The sequence below is a fragment of the Xylona heveae genome, assembly GCF_001619985.1.
Source record: "Xylona heveae TC161 unplaced genomic scaffold L228scaffold_3, whole genome shotgun sequence".
Taxonomy (NCBI): Eukaryota; Fungi; Ascomycota; class Xylonomycetes; order Xylonales; family Xylonaceae; genus Xylona; species Xylona heveae.
Window position 1 is genome coordinate 2,402,065 of NW_017264195.1, and position 17,986 is coordinate 2,420,050.

General features: G+C 50.2%; 6 protein-coding genes across 6 annotated transcripts; 3 read left to right on the forward strand and 3 right to left on the reverse strand.

Annotated features, from left to right (window-relative positions):
• Positions 1-32: 32 nt before the first annotated feature.
• On the reverse strand, positions 33-993 carry L228DRAFT_252780 (ClpP/crotonase; the record flags this gene model as incomplete). The annotated part of the gene is made up of 2 exons (XM_018333713.1): positions 33-603; positions 749-993. The coding sequence occupies 2 exons, from the start codon at positions 991-993 to the stop codon at positions 33-35; spliced, it is 816 nt and encodes a 271-aa protein (XP_018190264.1).
• An 857-nt stretch (positions 994-1,850) lies between these two features.
• On the reverse strand, positions 1,851-5,703 carry L228DRAFT_281754 (hypothetical protein). The gene is made up of 2 exons (XM_018335912.1): positions 5,475-5,703; positions 1,851-5,416 (listed from the first exon to the last, which is right to left on the reverse strand). Exons 1-2 carry the CDS (start codon positions 5,568-5,570, stop codon positions 2,246-2,248), a joined length of 3,267 nt encoding a protein of 1,088 aa, XP_018190265.1. The 5' UTR covers positions 5,571-5,703; the 3' UTR covers positions 1,851-2,245.
• A 788-nt stretch (positions 5,704-6,491) lies between these two features.
• L228DRAFT_237612 (hypothetical protein) lies at positions 6,492-9,321 on the forward strand (the record flags this gene model as incomplete). Its single annotated transcript, XM_018330951.1, has 2 exons — positions 6,492-6,688; positions 6,747-9,321. The coding sequence occupies 2 exons, from the start codon at positions 6,492-6,494 to the stop codon at positions 9,319-9,321; spliced, it is 2,772 nt and encodes a 923-aa protein (XP_018190266.1).
• A 639-nt stretch (positions 9,322-9,960) lies between these two features.
• L228DRAFT_259890 (hypothetical protein) lies at positions 9,961-12,355 on the forward strand. The gene is made up of 6 exons (XM_018334208.1): positions 9,961-10,516; positions 10,578-10,654; positions 10,707-10,848; positions 10,901-11,520; positions 11,592-11,809; positions 11,872-12,355. Exons 1-6 carry the CDS (start codon positions 10,018-10,020, stop codon positions 12,299-12,301), a joined length of 1,986 nt encoding a protein of 661 aa, XP_018190267.1. The 5' UTR covers positions 9,961-10,017; the 3' UTR covers positions 12,302-12,355.
• A 1,012-nt stretch (positions 12,356-13,367) lies between these two features.
• Positions 13,368-14,602, forward strand: L228DRAFT_209326 (Ureohydrolase; the record flags this gene model as incomplete). The annotated part of the gene is made up of 3 exons (XM_018329806.1): positions 13,368-13,454; positions 13,626-14,209; positions 14,299-14,602. 3 exons carry the CDS (start codon positions 13,368-13,370, stop codon positions 14,600-14,602), a joined length of 975 nt encoding a protein of 324 aa, XP_018190268.1.
• A 216-nt stretch (positions 14,603-14,818) lies between these two features.
• On the reverse strand, positions 14,819-16,973 carry L228DRAFT_275967 (ribonuclease T2; the record flags this gene model as incomplete). Its single annotated transcript, XM_018335618.1, has 6 exons — positions 14,819-15,198; positions 15,429-15,526; positions 15,678-15,911; positions 16,018-16,213; positions 16,313-16,607; positions 16,732-16,973. The coding sequence occupies 6 exons, from the start codon at positions 16,971-16,973 to the stop codon at positions 15,052-15,054; spliced, it is 1,212 nt and encodes a 403-aa protein (XP_018190269.1). The 3' UTR covers positions 14,819-15,051.
• Positions 16,974-17,986: the final 1,013 nt, after the last annotated feature.

The window sequence follows — 17,986 nt, forward strand, 5'->3', positions numbered from 1 at the left end:
TGACGAAAGAAGACCATGATCGAGCCTGTCATTTATTTTCCTTTGAACACTGGCTTTCTCTTCATGACGAATGCGCTCAAGGCTTCATCTCGGTCTTCTGTCGTGAGAACCTTCTCGTAGCATTCAATTTCGTTTTGCTCGGCTCCTTGCCAGCCATCTACGGCCTGTAGTGCGGCCTTGATAGCGAGTGGTGCACCCTCAGCAATGACGGTAGCAAGCTTAATTGCCTCGTCGAGTACTTTTTGACGAGCCACGCCTTCTTGCTGCGCTTCTTCCGGCGTAATCTCCACTAGGCGGTCGCAGAGGCCGAGAAAGTATGCTTCAGGCCCACTGACCTGTCGACCGGTCAAAATAAGATCGCGCGCATGTTGAGGCCCGACAATCATGGGCAGGCGATAGGTGCCGCCCGCACCAGGAATTATGCCTAGACGTGTCTCAGGCAGACCAACGCGTGCGGAGGAGCCAAAGACTCGCATCTTTGTGCAGAGCGCAAGCTCGAGGCCGCCGCCGAATGCATTTGAAGCGATTGCAGAGATGGTTGGGATAGGGAGGGAAGCAAGAACGTTAAAGGCGCTCCGCAGGTAGGACAGGAAAACTTTTGTTCTACGAAAACAAGTGAATGGTTAGTCGAGATTTCGCAATTGAGATTTAGAAAATCGGGATTCTCTGGTGGTTGAATAGGAACATAAAGCTGAAATGGACGGGCAAGAACCGAATGGCGGAAAAAGGCCAGAAGAGGGAAACCTACTCATCATGTGTAAACTGTTGCCGCTCTTTCAGATCAGCCCCGGCGCAAAAGCAATTGTCTACGTCACTCGCAATTATGAGCGCCTTTAGGGACCCTTTGCTGCCATCGTAGCGTGCTGCACTAATCTCCGAATTCAACTGCGCCAACAACTCCCTTGAAAGCGCATTTCGAGCTTTAGGCCGATTTAGCGACAAGATACGAATGGAGCCCGAGTAAGGAGCATCCACATTTGTGACCTTGACCATGGATGAAGAAGATGAAGTGGAATAGCATCGTGCCGCGGCAGGAGCTAGAGTAAGAGCGTTTGAAGAGATGTATGACTTTGCACCAGTTGTATATTTTGAAGCAGTTGAATACCCGCGACTTCGTGTTCTCAAGGAGTCTTGTGCTGAAGAAGTGACGGCAGGTTGTCCAACGACAGCGACCGCGCCAGAGACATTGCTGATGCGGGGAAGAGCATTCTGCCCGACAATAGCAGTTGTCGGAGACGCCCGTAAAGATGAGAAGATTGGGGAACGCATGTTGTTTGGATCAAGGAAAGGGAAATGGAGGAGTGGACGCGGTCAAAAGAAGAGCAGACGAAGCTGAGCAGAAAAGAAAAGAGCAACTCTTTCGCGGTCAGGATTGTTGGGAGGAGGAGAGGAGGAGAGGAGGAGAGGAGGAGAGGAGGAGAAAGGGATCACCGCCTTGAATTGTTGTATGTGTTCATAGAGCAAGAGCGGGTACGTGTGCGAGGTGCGGGTACCTTGCTGTGGGGCTTTGGGCGCAGGGTTAAAGAGGAAAAAATGGACCCTGTCGATGTTACGCGTGTGACATCTGCTTGGTAGATTAATGCGACGGAGCTATCAATTTGCCTTGGTTTGCTAATGTCCCGTCTCATGATTGGCTTTCCACTCTCTACAGAGTAAGACTACAACCTGTTTACCTTGTCTACTGGGGCTGCTCTTACTGTTTCCCATGTATCTTTGTTCTCCACTCGGTTCGCTTTAGTCCGACGGGTAGATGCGGGTGTGGGGGAAACGCGGGGGAAATCCTCCGGGGTGCCGAGCAAGCGAGAAATCACCTGTGGGACTCACCATTTTCAATTGTCGTGCCCCTGATTGGCCCTTCTCCTTGTCTCCCATGTACCGCTGTACTGCACTCATCTCCTGATACCTTCATTTCTGAAACATCCCTTTAGGCATAAAACACCTGATCAGATTGACGATCAGCCAATCGGAAAAATATCAATGCTCTGCAGATTGACGGCTTCAAAGTACCCCCTCTGTAGCCTTGTAATTGGCCGATAGCGTAAATGCTTGATAATGCAAAGACCACACCAGCGACCCACAAAAGAACCAAAAAGTCCCCTCAATTCTGCTGACACGGCCGTGCCACTCGGAAACGCCAGACTCCATTTCATATGCTGAATGCCCACTCTATCTTGATCATCGTCATTCATGACATGCGCCGAAAAAGCATAAGATCCTAGTATACAACTTGCGAGACCAAGGACGTCTATTCTAGGTACTCCACAGGAAATCGCCCAGATTGAATATAATCTTCGACCTCCTCGTCGCTAGGCCATCTGCCCCAGCCTGGAACCAATTCCACCTGCTCCCGGATCAAATCGATTGTATGCTGCGACGTCCTTTCATCAGGTTCAGATATCTCCCATTCGAGGTCCAAGCCATCTGATTCCTTCCAGCTCCGTTCGACAAAGACGCGCAAGGCCACCAGAGTTCTCCGTAATATTCGCTCGCCATTGCTCGATTCACCGGCCACTGCTTCGAGCTCTTGAGAGTACAGTCTCATCCACTGGACCAGAGAGAAGAGTGCGTCATAGTCTTGAAGTAGGCCCAGAACTCGTACGAACGAGTGCAGCACAGCTGGGGCCGGAATTTCAAGCAGAGATGGCAAGAGGGTTGATGAGCCGATGCCTTGCTCTTCATTGGGGTTCCACTCAGCAGGATGCAGCGGAGCAATGTCATGCAGAGAGAAATTCAGCGTAGCCCCAACAAGCCTTCTGAAGCAGTGCTGGATGATTTGAGAGCTGCCCTCAAGGATGATTGTCCCTTCTTGCCATTGACGAGATAGTTCGACCCCCCCTTCCGTAGCTGACTGACACTGCGCCCCAAGACGTAGCTCGTAGCTCCCTAAGATTGCCTTTTCCAGCCCGATGCAGACGGTTTGAAATGCTTTCCCGTCGATGTCGATGCCAAAAAGTTCCATTTTTGCCATAGTCTGGCGTATGATCTTCCAGGAGAGAACGTCGTGCCAGACAGGTGCACTTTTGTATTCCCAATAGCTGACCACTGCGCCATCTCGGGCTAAGGCGCCGAGCAAAGAATACCAGCATGACCGATATGAAGAGCCTCGAGCCGTAACGAGAGAAAATGCATGAAGCAGAGGTTTTACTCGATTATATGGTCTTCTCTTGTCAGCTCCATGCTCAATCAGCGCATGTTCTTGGCGAATATCAATTGTTGAATACGGAGCAAATCGACAGAATAAGTTGATCAGGGAAGAGAAGACATTCTCAGGTATTGCACGAAGTTGTTCCGAGGCAGAGGCTAAAAGCGTTTCCGGCGGCTGAAACACGCTTGCCAAAACTGACGGTGGCAGTCCACTAAGTCGAAAATATGTCAAGCCAGCGTCTAACGAGTTGGCATGGAGTAGTAAAAAACTCAAACATCGTGGAGAAGGAGTACATCCTTCTCGGACCATCTCATCAAAGAGAGTATCCAGCGGGAGTAGTGGAGATGGAATATGTACAGCCTCTCTAGGAGAAATAGGTGCTGGATATACTCTTTTGCTGTCGCCAGGAAGAAGATCATCGTCTTCGTCAAAGGCTTGTTCCTCCGTGATGCGACCGCTTTCCAGGTCTCTGAGCTTCCTTTCCTCCTCTTTAATTCTCTTCTTGTCAAAGACTAATTTCTCAAACATGGCAAGGTATATTTCAGACGAGGGACGGAGCTTCTGGTCTTTGAAGGCAAGAAAGCCGGCCCAGGCCTCCTCTACCGTGCGCGTAGCTCGAATCCGTGCAGCCCAGATATCATGGGATTGCTCAGCCTGCGAAGGTGGAACAACCCCTTGACCGCCGCTTGCCCGACGTACGAGAGCTCTGGTTTGAATGGTTGGGCTTTGATCCGTGTCCCATCCAGCGAGAATGTTTGCAGAAAGCTCCCAATTAGTGTGGGCGTAGCCGGCCTCCTTGAGCCGCAGCATGGATTCAGTTGCTCGGCTGATGCCATCTTCAAAACCTTTATCTGCATCTATCCCGAGTTTGTCTTCTTTCCATGGCGGCCAAGACTTGGCCTTCATTGCAGCCCACGCTCGTTCTCGCAGGGTTTTCTTGTGAGCGAGCTGTACCCTCGTGACGGCCCGGTAGCCCTCACGGTTGATAATCAAGGGTGGATTGAAATGGGCCATTTTCTTCAAGAGGTTGAATTGAGCCCGCTGATGATAAGGGAGAGAGAGAAAAGGCGATTGAGATGACGGCACAGATAGCAGTGTCAATGCGCGGTTGTACAAAAATGTTAGCCTCGATACAACCGGCGACTTGAGTGATGTCCTCGCATTCGGCTCAAAACCGTGATCAGCTTCCTTTTTGCCATGAAGCGAGAGCATGGAAGTAATGCTAGGGATTGATGCTGGCCAGACTTGACGCGCATGACGAAGAAGTCTAACCACTAGAGTCATCATAGTCGATTCGTCCATTTGAGAAGGCATTCGCGAAAGTGCATCCGAGGTGTTCCATCTTCGAGCAGTTCCGCCGTCCCCCTTGACAAGGTTTTCTCGTCGAGCAGCCGCCGGGGATCTTCTATTCCTGAAGTGGGGCCGCCGGCCAAGCAGTTGATCCCAAGCGTGAGAAAGTAATATTTTCAGAGTCCGACCATTGATATTTGCCCGTCGCAAGAGAAAGAGGAGTAAGAAAGAAGGTACATTTTTGTGCTGAGGGCCTTCACGGTTAAACCTCGGGGTCGCTATCATCATGAGTCTCCACGCCGCTCTTTCTGTGTCCGGCGCGGTCAAAATCCAGGCCCATTTGACAATATCCTCAGGCCCATAGCCCCTTAATTCTAGGAACTTTATAGACTTTTCATTGTAGACATTGAATATCGCTCTGTCGAGGTGGGCTTGCAAACTCTCGTCTAAGGAAATCGGGTCGTAATACTGAATAATTGGCCAAATTTGTCTTATGTAGTCCGCCACGATAAATTGAAAGGAAAGAATATGATCCGAATGGGCGCAAGTGGATAGGTGGTGCGAGGATGGTAAATGGGACAAGGGAGACTTTCCCCTTTGCTTTGCTCCAAGTTTCCACGGCGCAATGTACGATAAATCTGCTTTTCCGTTAAATTTTGGCGGAACAGATTGAAATTGTGCAGTCGCCTCTAATGCAGAGATCAACCAATGAGATGGAGAAGGCCTCTGTGCTTTTAACTTCCGTCTACTTAGAGGCTTCGAAGTAATCTGCTGCGGTCCCGTTTGCAGGCTGGTGCTTGCATCTGGGAAGGGCGCATCATTGGCTTCGTCGGATTCGACGCAGGAACGCCTTTGCTCCGCACCGACATCGCTGACCTTGTCATCTTGTTCACCCGCGGAGCTATTTGATGAGGGTTGCGTTTCCCAGGATTCATAATGTACGCGAGTACGGATCGGACCGGAGGTGCGATGATAGGATGCCTAGAAATGACCGTGGTTAAAAGGGTTATATGAGATTCTGCAATGAAACAATGCTCACATAGAGGCATTTGTTAATGGCAAGAACGTTAGCCTCAGAGACAGTGGAGCGAGCGAGAGCTCTGCCGAAGGCACTGTGGAGCCACAATGACAGCATTCATTGGGATTCGGAATTAACATTTATTGTAGTGAAGCTTGTGTGAACTCTGAGAAACTATAACTGCACAAGACACAATGAAAGATGGAGGGCCAAAGGTAAATGTGAATGCGAACCACAGACATTGGAATCATGAAGAAGAAGTCTACGAAGTAGGTAGCTAGCGGAAGAGCAGGGCGAGAGGGGAAGAGGAGAGACAGGGGAGGGTCCATTGTTGTCCCCAATGGGTTCCGGGGGATTGACCAACTAGAGCGCCAGCTAGAGTGACATAGTGACATGGGGAACCTGGGGTAGACCGTCTCACGTGATTGTCATATCCGCGTCCCCGAAAAGGAGTTTAGCGTCCAGGCAAAGGGAACTTGTAATCTCCAACCCTCTCGAACTTTGCTTTGATCAGTCTCGTCCCTCGAGAGATTCTGCTACGATCCCCTAGTGTGCAAGGAGGCTGGCCAATTTGCTTTGCCTGGCTATTTGTATCCTTCTCTTGACGACGTGATTCGGTGGAGATTGATATTTTTGGCTTGTGCAGGTGTCATTCTTTTCGCATATTCTTTCGTGTACTCTGCTGGGCCCAAAACCTCCGATCGGCCTTTCTCGTTCGCGAGGCTCACTCAAACGAAGTCGACCCCTTCGACTACCACCAAAACCGTCTCATACAAATCCTGACAGGTATTCGCGAACCGAGCGTGTATCACGCTAGGCTTTGGTACCAAAAGTTATCTCCAAAAGTACGTTGCTTATAGCTTTCTGCGTTTGAGTCTGTCCAATATGCATTCTCCACGTTCTTGTCCTTGTCTCCTTGTCTTTAGTTGTTGTTGCTCACCACTTTGCGACAGGAAACCGCAAGGGTTTCCAGCGAGAGGCGCGTCAACACCTCGCTGTTCTTCTTCCCATATTAAACAAGGGACACAGTAGACCATCATGTCAAGTCCTGATGGCGTCTTGAGCGCTGCAACGCGCCCCGATCCTTTCTCTGTACCGGCAAAGCGCAAACGGACAGAAGGCGAAACCAAAGAGGAAAGTAATGGAGTAGTTGAGAAGGCTCACGAATCTACTACCGACTCGGCGTCGGAGAGCTTGAACACATTCCTCGAAGACATTCTGGAGATTCTAAAGCAGTCAGTATCCAATTCACTGTTGAACAGTGAAGATTATCTAACGGCTATACTTGAGCAGGCAAGATACTACCCCATCTCTTCTAAATCAACCTTTGCCAGTAGGAGAAACCGATGCCGCCGAAGATCTGCCAGCATCGAAGCGCCAGAAACTATCGGGCACCAACGATACCAGTACGATAACTTCAAAAGTCCTTGCCAAAAGATACGGTTCTGTCAGCGAATTCGCTCGTGACATCGACGTCGCATCGTCTGCCATCCTTGAGGCGCAGGATCGTCCCAGTAACGGCGCCCATCAGCAACAGCAAGCTACGTCCCCAAAGAGGCTGCTCAGTGCAGGCATTCTCGCCCTCAAAAAGAATTTCAACGCGCTGTTACTGAGGGAGAAAATGTTAAAATCGCCGCATTTTGACATAGAATTGACAGTCCCGGGCGAGAGCTCTGGCGAGGTTACGATCAAGGAGGAATCCACTGGACCTCGAGAGACTCGAGAGGTTCTTACTTTGCTGGGCAACGCGCCGCAGCCAAGGCAACTCTTCTCGAGTCTCCAGACCCCCGTCTCCTCGACACGTTCGTCCCAAGGCGAAAAGGCCGATACTTATCCACCGCTTCGCGAGGGAGTACTTCCCAATGGCATTGTAACCACAAAGATCATTCCGCTCCAATCCAGCGAGATCAATGATGACAGGATGCATGTGCCGACGTTGGGTGAACTTTTCACACCACCACCCACATTAGCGCCTCTCAATCCCCCCCGGCGTGCAAGGAGTATTGCTCCAGCTGGCAATTCAATCAGCTGGTATAATCCCGAGGATGAAGAAATCAATGCATCGCGTGCTCGCACGACGGGCCTCTACCCCTTTCACGACCTCGCTACCGGTCATTCTCTGAAGTACAATTCCTCAACTCCAGCCACGAAGCCTCTGCAGCCGGAAGGGCTTGCCAGCTCAGCAGACGCTACAGCTGATGAGAAGAGCAAAGAGGATGCCCTTTTTCGAAGCGTGTATTCTGGTTTTGCACCCACCCGAGACGACTCCGCCGCTATAGTTCCTGAGGCAACCAAAAATAGAATGTGGTGGCGCAAAAAAGGCGAGGACATTTTTGGATACGCATTCAACGTTTTTGGGGACTCCGCCTCTGAGACGGACAGAGCTGATTCTAGCGGAAAAGCTCAGCTTGTGTCGGAGGGAGATAAGGCCCTGCAAGAAGCCGTCGAGTCATTTGTTCCGGCTGATCCACCAGGAGATTTCAGCACAACTTCAAAAGAGGCTGACGATTTAGCAAAGCAAACGGATGAAATATTGAGTGAAATCTCAGACCTTCTCGAAACCTTGAATTCCTATCAACGCAACCGGAATCTATCACTGGCGTCGGATTCACGTTACGACCGTGGCAGCCAGCTCTCTGCCATGGTTGGTAGCCCTTCGAGTCCCACTTCCGCTGAGGTGGATGTGTACAACCTTCTTAAGTCTCAATTATCTGTACTAATCGCATCGCTTCCTCCGTATGCGGTTGCGAAATTGAGCGGTGATCAATTAGAAGCTCTTAACATTAGCACGCGTATTCCAGTGGAGAGTCCGTCTTATCGCGGAGTCATGGAAGAAGAGGAGGCTGTTGCAAGGGCCAGGGCTGCAGCATTGAACGCCGCTGCAAGTACCCCACCTCCTGCAAGGGCTATGAATCCGGCCTTGGCCGCGCAACCGGCCCTTGGACCTTATCAAACACCTCACACGATCGCCAATCCATACAAACAGCGACAAAGCTACTTGGCGCAGGTGTCGACGCCCCGGCCTGGTCCGCCGACAACGCATGTCCCGGGGCAGTACTTTGGGCCGACGCCAGCTCCGGGTCGGCCCACATCAGCCAACGCTCATCGGGGAAGCATCAGTGCGCAACCTTCCTATCAAACTCCTCGGCCGCCATCATCTCAGGCGCAACGTGCTCCTTACCCTCCGCAAGCCTATACGCCTTCTATGACCCGCAACGCTCAGACGCCCTACGCCCAGACAAATCCGCATCAATATTCACAGCAACAGAATCAACAAGCATATCAATATAACCAACAATTTCAGGCAACGGCTGCGCCAATGGGCCCTGGACCTAACCGATCCTATCAAACCCCTGCGCAACCTCAGTACCCGCAGAGAGCAGCCCCGACAACTGGATATGGCTCATCGCAGAGCCCCTATCCTCAGGCTAAGAGTGCCTCGCCATCCAAAACATATCCGCCTACGACCCCTGCACAGCCGCGCCAATATTATCAACCACCTCAAGGCCAGAATCCTCCACAGCTTGGTGCCAGTGGTTTTGCAACTTATATGACTGCTGAGCAGCAGGCACTGATTTTGGAGCGTCAACGGGCTCAGCTTGCGCAACAGAATCAGACTCTGCAGCAAAATCGCCTGGCTTCTCAGGCCAACATGACACGACAGACTTCGACCACGCCCCAACCGCAGACGACGCAACAAACGCCGGCTCAGCCACCCCAACAACAACAACAACAACAACAACCGGTTACGCAGTCTGCGCAGCAACCCCAAGCAAATGCTGTGAACGGTCAACCTTCTTCACAGCCCCCAGAAGCACCTTCGACCACTGGAACTCAACCAAACGGAACGCCAGTAGGCACGAATTAGTTGGTGGAAAATGAAAAGTAGATTGGAATGGAGTTTTATGGTCTATTTGGGGTGGCAGCTTGATTATCCATCTACCTGGTGTTATTCATGAGATTACAAGTCGACCGAGGCACGGCAATCTTTTCTTTTTCAATGCTTTGTCGTCCTTGTAACATTGTTCGGGAACACGCTCGCCATCATTAAGCGCTTGAGCAATTGGTTCCTTTTCGGGAACGTAGTCACTACTGGGTCACCTCTCACAAAGAGTACAAATTATGTCTTACTCTTCAATAGATGTAAATATTGATGAAATTGATCGACTGCGTTCAATGTGTTGTTACTAGCCAAATGCAATGTCTACGGTGGTATTTGGCCGAGTTCGTATATTTAAAGGACAATTATTTGTCGCCAGCAATACAAGTGTTTGATTAGAGAAAGAGTTCTTTAGCTTCATTTTATCATTTGTTTGGAATATATTAATCCTTGAATCTATGCCGGTATTGGTTCTGGAAAGACAGCGTTACTAACGTGTTGACGTACGTTTATGTGCTCTCCGTCTTAGTCGAGATCGAGCGGAACCGGAGCGCGACCCTTTCCGCAGCAAAAGTTACCCGCTTCAAATACCCGACTGTCAACACAGTGAAACTCACGACGACCGAGCAACGCAATCAGCGACAATTCTGTCAAGGCATCCGGAAACCGTAACAAAGCGGTATTATGACCCGATCGCGGCTATCTGGGGCCGCAATCAAGCATGTTGTTTCCCTTCCGACCCGTGGTTTCATCTGTCGGAGCTGCCTACAGCAAATAAGGCAGTTGAGGACATCTACTCCATTGGGATCTCCTGCACAACAGTCATCTCCCTTCAGTGCTAGCAGCAGTCTCTCCGTGTCATCTTCTTGCTCTTCTTTTCCTTGGACTGCAAGAAGAAGACGGCAAACGCAATCAGAACTAAAGGCTGCACGAGTGTCAAACGACCGCAAATTCAGCACCAGCTTCGCGGCATACGAACGGGACGAACAACCATCAAGGCCAGCAAATAATGAAATTATACCTCTGCGCAAGCAATTAAAAGAGGAAGCGAAGCTTAAAAAGAATACCGGTGGTGGTGGAAAGAAAAAAGGGGCCAGAAATGATGACAAAAGTAAGGACTGGGAATTGACTGTTGGCATTGAGATTCATGCGCAACTCAATACTGAGCATAAGCTTTTTTCTAGTAAGGGAGTCAACTCATTTGCTTGGGAAAGAGTCATTGGAGAAGCTAATTAGAAATATAGAGGCTGCGACCTCGATCAACGATTCGCCGAATACACATGTGGCTCTTTTTGATGCAGCATTTCCCGGAACGCAGCCTGTAAGCCAATTTCGAGCAGTCTGCCATGAATAAAGACATTGATGAGGTCTAGGACTTTCAAAAAGAGACATTGATACCGGCTCTGAGAGCAGCAGTGGCACTGGATTGCGAAGTTCAGCGGACGAGCCGATTTGATAGAAAACACTATTTCTATCAGGATCAGCCGAATGGATACCAGATTACGCAGTACTATGGTCTGCTTTACCAACATACGCTATTAGAGAGATTGGACTGACACTGTGCCAGAACCATTTGCCAAGAACGGTTTTCTAGTCCTCCATGACTACGATGATATTGACCCGGCAGACGGAAAGAAGGTTGAAATTGGGATCAAGCAAATCCAAATGGAGCAGGATACAGCTCGAACAATATTGCAACCCCCTTCGACACACTTGCTCGACTTCAACCGTGTCTCACATCCACTCATTGAAATTATTACGCTCCCACACATTCATCACCCTGCCACTGCGGCTGCATGTGTCCGGAAGTTACAAGGGATCCTGAAGCGCGTGGGGGCTGTTACTACTGGCATGGAAATGGGAGGTCTTCGTGCTGACGTTAACGTGTCTGTCCGACCAAGAGACCGATCCAAGCACTTTAGCCAAGGGCAAGCATACTCGGGCGTAGATGGGCTCGGGCAGAGGACGGAAATTAAAAACCTCAGCAGCTTCAAAGCCATTGAGGATGCAATTATCGCTGAGCGTGATCGACAAATCAGTGTGCTCGAAGCCGGCGGAGTGATTGAAGGCGAAACTCGAGGCTGGAGTTTGGGAAGTACAGAGACTCGCAAGTTGCGCGGCAAAGAGGGCGAGATTGATTACCGGTACATGCCTGATCCAGATCTGGGTCCTGTTATTATTGATGAGGTAGGTTACTGCAATCTTTCTTGATTGTGGATGTTGCCAAGGACATTGTATATCTAATGCACGCACGACAGAGCCTAGTACATTATATCAAGGCGGGATTGCCGCAGACGCCAGATGAGGACTTGAGACATTTGGTGGCTGATCATCGGCTTAGCGTTAAGGATGCCAAGACGTTGATTATGATTGATGATGGAACTCGCTTGGATTACTACGAGGATGTGGCAGAGAAAGTGCACATCGTGACTGGCCAAACCGATTCGGAGCAGATTTATAAATGGGCTGCAAATTGGTAGGATTACCTTTCCCCCATAGTCATCGGCCGTGCGATATAATGTTGACATTGATGTGCAGGACACTGCATGAGCTTGGCGGGCTCTTGACCGTTGCTGAAAAGACGTGGGACGAGAATCCAGTGTCGTCGGACAAACTGGCAGACATTTTGATTCATCTTTATCACAGCAAGATTACTGGAGCCACCGCGAAGCAGCTACTGGCGAAAGTGTTCCGCGGTGACATTCGTTCCATCGAAGAGATTATCGAGGAAGAGGATCTGTTGCTGCGACCCATGGCACGAGATGAGTATTTGGCATTGGCGCAGGAGTTGCTCGCGGAGAATGAGGCCATGGTGGAGCAAATCCAGAGTAAGGGACAGGTAGGCAAGGTGAAGTGGTTTGTGGGGCAGATGATGCGACGCGGGGAAAAGGGACGGGTGGAAGCGGTCAAGGCAGAAGGGATTTTGCGGGAATTGCTGGGGCTAGATGGTACTAGAGATGAGATATAGATGAGCGATCATATTAGATATGAGTCAGATAAATAGCATGTGTCGATATGATAGGATCAACTTATCTTGTGTAAATGTTGACAATTATACGAATTGGGGTGTGGAGGGAAATGTCACAGATGTGATAGAGCTTGGCATAGTTACACCTTAGGGCAAGCAGTCGGGAGTGGATAGTGGAAGGTATAGTACCTCAGGTAAGTCATGGACCTCGGGAAAGGCATGTCTAAATAAATAAAATACAGCGGTACAGTAACCCTGGAATAGCCGCATAGCCGCGTGGGAAGTAAAAAGTATCCCGAATCTGACATCAAATGATGAGTGTTAAGTCATCTCCAGATTACCTTGCAGCATCCTCTACGCTATAAACGAGGGAAACCAGACAAATCATAGGTGTCCCACATACAGAAGAGTAGAGTGGAGACTGAAGGATATCCTCGGCGGTTCCAAGACACTCGTATAACTGGCTTATCGGCATCAAGTGGATCTCTATCTAACCAAAGAAGCAAAGTTCGAGAGCGACTCTCTACAACCTGCACTTAGCGGTACGCGCGGGAACTAAACCATCGGCGAGGATCCACGAGGATCCCCTAAGTGCAGTTGAAGGCGACATCAGGAATCTAATTCTTAGCCATGTTACGTACGAGCCTTTCAACCATGAAAAAGGGATCAGAGAAAAAAGAGGGGGTTTTCTCCTTCCCTCTGAGCTTCGAAATGACGACGGAAGTGGGTGGGTGAGAAAGAGAGAGAATTTAAATCCCCATCCTTCTTCCTCTTCCTCTTCTTCTTCTTCCTTCTTCTGTTTCATCATTCCTCGGATTCTGCTCCGCATTCTTTTCCCTTGTTTTTATCTGATCGTTTGAGATACCCCAAAACTTTATTTTGTCCGCCGTCTTTGGCAACCTTTTAACTGCACAGTGAGTTACAGCCCGCATCCAGACAATTGAACGACTTTGGTCACAATACTCTAACCCAAATTATTCTCTCTCGCAGACTCTTTTTGTGTGCAATCTGATTTTCTCTTTTTAAACCGACTTTTAAGAGAATTTATTCCACTTATCTCGACACAATGACTGCCCCACCGACTCTGCAGCCCAAGTTCCTACCTCAGCGCGACCAATTGGGTGTCGTCGCTGTCGGTTTCTCCGGCGGCCAGGTACGTATATTATTTCAATCGTCTTATTGATCACAACCTCAACTTTCACAATCATCCCGATGCCTACAATTAAAATCATGACCCAATGTCCACCGCCTATTATTATGCTATACAAATATCTATAACAGGAAGACGTGCGACAAGATGAGCTAACAATTGGGTGAATCCTAGCCCCGTCCTGGTACTGATGCCGCTCCCATGGCCCTCATCGAGTCCGGCCTGCTCGACCAGGTCCGCGACGAGCTAGGCTACCAAGTGCACTATGACAACAAAGTGCACGACTACTCGGACGTGCGGCCCGCCTCTGACCCCGTGTACCGGAACATGAAGCGGCCTGCGACGGTGAGCGCCGTGACCGAGGCCCTGCAGAAGCAAGTCTACGAGCACGCCAAGGAGGGTCGCTGCGTTCTGACCCTCGGCGGCGACCACTCTATTGCCATTGGATCTATTGCCGGCACGGCCAAGGCCACGCGCGAGCGTCTCGGCCGCGAGATTGCCGTCATCTGGGTCGATGCCCACGCTGACATCAACACCCCCGAGACCAGCGACTCGGGCAACATCCACGGCATGCCTGCTGCCTTCTTGACCGGTCTTGCGCGCGAAGACCGCAAGGACGTTTTCGGCTGGATCACAGATGACATGCGCATCAACCTCAAGAAGTTGGTGTATATTGGTCTGCGGGACGTGGACCGTGGCGAGAAGCAGATTCTGCGCGAGCACGGTATCAAGGCGTTCAGCATGCACGATGTCGACCGGTACGTTCCTTTTTTAAACCTTTACCACTTATAGTAGTGTTCCGATTCCGAGTAGAATCCCCCTTTCTGACATGAATTGGGTAAAACAGGTACGGCATTGGCAAAGTCGTCGAAATGGCCCTCGGCCACATTGGCAACGACACCCCCATCCATCTGTCCTTTGACGTCGACGCGCTCGACCCCATGTGGGCCCCTAGCACCGGCACCCCGGTCCGCGGCGGTTTGACGCTGCGCGAGGGTGACTTCATCGCCGAGTGCGTCCACGAAACCGGCAGCCTCATCGCCATGGACATGGTCGAGGTCAACCCCTCGCTCGAGTCGCAGGGCGCTTCTGAGACTATCCGTGCCGGTTGCTCCATTGTCCGCTGCGCCCTTGGCGATACCCTGTTGTAGAGCAATGAGTATTGGCGGCTCAAGGAGCTTTAAGCAGCCTTATGTTATTTGTAACGACTCGATAACGAGGGGAATAGACGTGAAGCAAAAAACCTTTTCCTTTTTTTAATGTTGTAGCTTATATAGCTTTATGAATACTATAGAAATGATGTCTATTTACAAATCAAACATCAGAAAGATGACAATATATTTATACACGCGAGCACCTTGTTTGACATTGGAATGTTATGATCCTATATATTCTTTGCAATAATCTATATATTCCGCACAATTCATCTGTTGCAGCTTAATCGTCTTCATCGTCTTCATCGATGTAATAATAGTAATAATATATATGTTTTTGGTTACCAATGCCATGTATCATCTACAGGCTCTCATCACCTTCCCTTCTAGCAGCGTCAGCCGTCTGCGATAGCGAATCATGATTTGAACATTATCATGACCCTCAATTAAGAAAGACTCTGCCACTGCAGCTGCACAGTGACAGAGTGGCCGCTACTCGACGAGTACACAGTTTCCTGGTCGCTGCCGGACGGGACGCTAGAGGCGTACCAGCTTGCGCTACCGCTGTAGGTGAGTTGGTTGGATGAGGAGGACTATTAATTGTTGCGTTAGTGCGTGCTTTTGATGGTTTTGATGGTTTTGAATGCTCTTCGCGCCCCCACGACCCAAACAAAAAGCAAAGTGACAAAGAAATATTGAAAGGTAAGGTGACAAAGACAATTGAACATGAAAGATAAATGAACAAATGTGTTGCTTCACCACATTCCGCTCCACACAACAAGGAATAAAGCTGGACGGAAGCAGAACTGCACGGGTAACTTACGGTAAATACAGTAGGGGAGCTGACGGACGAGCCGCAAGTGAATGAACCGCTAACGACGCCGCAGTTGCCCTTGGACGAGGACAGGGTGAAGCCCGAGCCTGTTGATCATGGTTTCGTTAGTAACTTGTCTAGGGTGCATTGAAGAATCACGAGACGGGCTCGTGACTGTGTGAAACGAAGGAGAAACACAATAGGAGAAGAAAAAAGAATAGATAGAATGGGGACTAAACAGAGGAAAGGGGGTAATACCAGACGAAGAAGCAGTGTACGTGGCACACGTGCCAGAAGTGTACCAGACGCCCGCGCTAATCAGGCATCCATTCTGGCTACCGCCATTAACGACATTCACGTAGCCCTTTCCAGAAAACGGACTGCCGGTGGGAGAAGTGCCCGCACTGGTGGTCGTGGTGGTTGAGCCACCGCCGCTGCCGGACTTGGGGAGATATTTAATGCCAGTGCTGGGGCAGGTTGACTTGGATCCGTCTAATGTATTTGTTAGTCTTGGAATATATGCCGTTTTATCAAGCTGGATGGAATGAAGAAGAAAATATCTAGTTGGGCTGGGGCGTGTTGGAAGTAGAGTACTCACCAGGATCGGATGGCACGAATTGGCCAGTCTGAACGCTGCCCTTGACGTTAAAGTGGTACCAGACCTCGTCGAGCGCGCCAGAACTGCAGCCCAAAGTGACGGGGTGGCCGTCGCGCTGGCTCTCGAGCGCAGACTGAATCTGCGCAGAGGTGTAGGTCTTGGAGGTGGACGGGGTGATGCCGGCATCGGCAAGCCACTGGATTGTCGTGTTAGCTTGATACATAGATTGATATATATTATACAACCATTTAGGGTATGTAATGACGCATAGAAATCATAATAGTGAGATACTCACCTGGTAAGTCGGCAACGTCTTGAAGAGGTTGACAGTGTCCTGGAGGAAATCCACGAGCTCCTCCTTTGACTGATAGTTCACGTAGCAGTCGGTGTCGAATGTGCTGATACATGTGCCATGCTTGCCCCATTCATGCTCCCAGAATGTCTCGTCGTCACCGCCGGCATCCTTCCAATATGTGTTCATGTAGTCGAGAAGATCTTGGCGGCCAAAGTCCTGCAGAGTGCCAGAAATGTCGGTGTATTGGCGACTCTCGTCGCAAAAGGAGTCAAAGGTGCCGTCGCAGTGGTCGGGCCTAGATAGAGACAAACACTGTATTAGCTTAACATGTTCTACAGTAGGATAAGTTTTGTATGAATTCCATCACAGCTTCCTAGCTATCGCGTTTACGAGAAGCATGAAAGCGCGACATTACATACCACAGTCCGTGAATGGTCCAGGAATCGGACGGGCCAGTTGAGGGGCTGGTATCCCAAAATTGGGTCTGCAGAAGCTGGCCACCTGGGGCATTAAAGCAGCAGGTGTTGGATACTGCAGTCGTGTTATGGCAGCTCAATTGGGGATTTGGGCACGACACTGTCGTCCTTTCAAAGGCTGGGATATGGGCCACACGATGACCGGGCACAGAACCTCCAAAGGCGCCATCACCGTACTGCAGCATGGCCACCTGGGCCGAACCCAGAGCGACCTGCGCAAAGGTACGAAGCGAAGGGAAATTGTTCACCATGTTGCTGCAGAGTATCTTGGTCCGCAACTCATCGAACCAACTTCCTGCTCCAGCTGAAGAAGCGGCATCTTGGACGCATTTAACTGCTGCTCTGGCAATGGCGGTGTCGGAGCCCGCCGTGGACGACGAAGAGTTCGTTTTCAGCGAGCTTCCTATTAGAGCGCTCAAGTGGCTGGTGCTAACCATCCTGGACGCAGACGTGCAGAGACAGCAGTGGCGAAGGACCTACAGCAACAAGGCAGCACTACGAATGATTGAGCCCAAATGATGTTACTAAGGGATGCACGAGGTATGGTCGCGTACTGGGGATATCGAGGGATATCGTGGTTAACCTTGAGGATTAATTAGATCGATTCCGCGCACTGTCCAGTCATATCGTCCCAGTCTCACCTGTTGACGGCGAAAGGAATGTGAGAGGGTTCCATCCATACCTTGCAATTGTGCGGATATTCCGGTTGTTGCACGATGCAAAAAGGCCCTTGTGTTGATGGGGAAGCTGGTCCGGGATAAGTCAAACAACCAGGGGAAAGGGAGAGGATCAAAGCATAAGGTCCGGCCCGCAGGGGAAGGGGTCCTCAGCTCCCTATCACAGATAGCACGCGGCCCACGCCCTCGCTGGCCTGTGACGGAGCGGAGCTTATGACATATTTTATCCTCGTGGGTGGCTTCACTTGATACCATTGTCTTCCAACCCCTGGATCTATCGACCTTCCAGATACGTCATGGGGCTCATTCTTGTTTAAGCTATCTCATCTCTCTGCGGGTCCCTCGAAGCGTACGTGAGGGGAACGAATCATTGATCGCTTCGAGATCAACATGCAGTGTTCGAATTCTATCCGCCTTCAGTTATCAGCAGTGCCGGCTTAGCTAGTTGCCCTTTGGGGAAATCTTTCCGTTAAGGTAGCGGACCGTCTCAGCCTCTATCGTCGCGCTAAATGCTAGTCATC